The sequence below is a fragment of the Narcine bancroftii genome, chromosome 4, assembly GCF_036971445.1.
Source record: "Narcine bancroftii isolate sNarBan1 chromosome 4, sNarBan1.hap1, whole genome shotgun sequence".
NCBI lineage: Eukaryota > Metazoa > Chordata > Chondrichthyes > Torpediniformes > Narcinidae > Narcine > Narcine bancroftii.
The window spans coordinates 239,948,183-239,950,187 of record NC_091472.1 but is presented as its reverse complement, the minus strand read 5'-3'; the positions used below and the strand labels follow the sequence as shown (position 1 = coordinate 239,950,187).

General features: G+C 42.5%; 1 protein-coding gene across 2 annotated transcripts; it reads right to left on the bottom strand.

Moving 5' to 3' along the window:
* Positions 1–254: 254 nt before the first annotated feature.
* Positions 255–1,262, bottom strand: LOC138761763 (gamma-crystallin S-1-like). Of its 2 annotated transcripts, none has more exons than XM_069934467.1 (3): positions 1,254–1,262; positions 893–1,149; positions 255–549 (listed from the first exon to the last, which is right to left on the bottom strand). In XM_069934467.1, exons 1-3 carry the CDS (start codon positions 1,260–1,262, stop codon positions 255–257), a joined length of 561 nt encoding a protein of 186 aa, XP_069790568.1. The 2 variants fall into 2 exon arrangements, with proteins under 2 accessions (XP_069790568.1, XP_069790569.1); XM_069934468.1 differs by having other exon boundaries at positions 255–523; positions 903–1,149.
* Between the last annotated feature and the right edge of the window lie 743 nt (positions 1,263–2,005).

Here is a 2,005-nt window from a genome sequence, read left to right as displayed (position 1 = left end):
ACAGAGATAAGTAGCCAGGAAGGACACATGGCTGTGGGACTGAGTCTTGGATTACTAACCCTTATCCACCAGTACCCAGTTTCTTTTAAACTGCCAGTTTTAAGAATTGCTGAAGTATGGTGAAGCATTTTGTATGAGAAGAGATTGAACAGTTTCATGAAAAGACAATCACCAAATTGATAGTTCAATAAAGAACATTTTATTTGTGTTCATCAAAATTTATTCCAGACAACATGATCTTGCACAGTCGCAGCCTAGAAGTCCCTCATGTGCCTGAAGGACCCAATGGTGGAGTTGTAGCCGCCCCAGTCACTGTATCTCCTGTATTCACCAGGTTTCAGGAAGTACTGACGGCCTCTGTAGTTGGGCCGTTCATAGAAGATCCAGTAACCATCCATCACCTGGCAGGAGTGGATGTCACGGTAATGGAAACAATCGTAGACGGAGGGACAGTCATCCATGAATTCCATCATCTGTCCTCCAAAGTCAGGCCTCTCATAAATCCTCATCCTGTAGGAGCCCCCTCGGTACTGGAATAGAAAAAGGCAGCTTTACCCTTGATAATTTTAAGAGAGTTTAACTTCCAATGGGAGGAATGGATGGTGTGGATTATTCACTCATCATACATGGAATCTGATCACCAATTCTCTGACTTCAATGGGAAATAAAATAAGATACAATTTCCTCCTTTCACTGATTACCCAGCTCAAATAAACTTCCAACAAGCACTGCTGCTGTATTAGAAACAAATCAGGGTTGTTGTCACATAGGAGAAGATATGAGGACCTGAGACATCCTGAATTTTACACCCATTCTGGACTCGCTGACAACTTCTCCCTCAGTGGAGCTACAATGTTCACAGAATACAAAAGTCCAAATCCCCTGGTGAAACTAATTGAAACTCACCTGTGGGAAGCTGCGGCAGGACCTGACGCAGTCATTGAACCCTATCCAGTGCTGGTAGTCAGGATACTCTCCCCTGCTCAGGACATACTGGTATCCCATGTAGTTGGGCCTCTCGTACAGCACCCACCAGTCACTCTCCACACGGATGGAGTTACAGCGGCTGAAGTAAGGGGACAGATCAGGACAGTCAGAGTTGCACTCGTAGTGCCGGCCCTGGAAGTTCCTGTCCTCGTAGAAGATAATCTGTGGATAGACGATGGGATAAATCAATTATTTATCACCCCAGAGTATTTCTGCACTGTAGAACAACCAAAATATGTGGCACAAATTGAATTTGCAAGCCTTACCTTTCCCATCTTGTGTTTCGTTTGGGAATGTCTGACTGATATGCCCCCACTTGCTGCAGCATGGTATTTATATATTGGACTGAAAGCTCCACACAAAGAATGGTTCATAATGCTGATGGTTCAGGACAGCAAATCACCAGGAAAGAGTACAAAGAAAAATCTCACATTGCATTGCAAAACTAACACCAGTGCACACATTTAAAAGAAGAGTCATCAAATCTTTTCATTTAACCTTTACATTTAACCTTTACATTTTCCATTTTATATCAATGTAACCTGGATCGTCTTGCTGTAAAAATTTGGTCATTTTGCAAATTTCATTGGAACTTCTGTCCTTTTCCAGAATCTTTCAGAGATTATTCAGTTCTCTCTTAAAATACAGCAGTCGGATTTGGTCATGTCCTCAGTGCTGTCCGTGTGGAAGTGGTATGTTCTTCCTGTGACCGTGTTGGTTTACTCTGGTTGTTGCAATTAACCCCCAACGTTCCAAAGAAGTGCAGATTGGTAGGTTGGTGAACCCCGGTAAACTTCCCCAAGTGTTTGTGAAAAGCAGAAGAATCATGAGAGAGTTGAAAGATTTGTGAGAGATAATCATGTACAGGGAGAATAGTAGGGAACAGTATTGTTGAGAATGTTCTGTGAGCTAGAATGGACTCGATAGGCCAATGGCCTCCTTCTGTGTCAAAAGGAAATATGGAACCTTTGGCTGGACCTATGGAAATGCCCAAAATATTGTAAAATTTTATTTCTAT

What these genes read in the sequence shown, in the direction of transcription:
- LOC138761763 (XM_069934467.1), bottom strand. An exon ending in CCACAGGTGAGTTTCAATTA is followed by an intron (nt 550 to 892) that starts GTTTCACCAGGG and finishes TCAAGGGTAAAG; the next exon opens with CTGCCTTTTTCTATTCCAGT.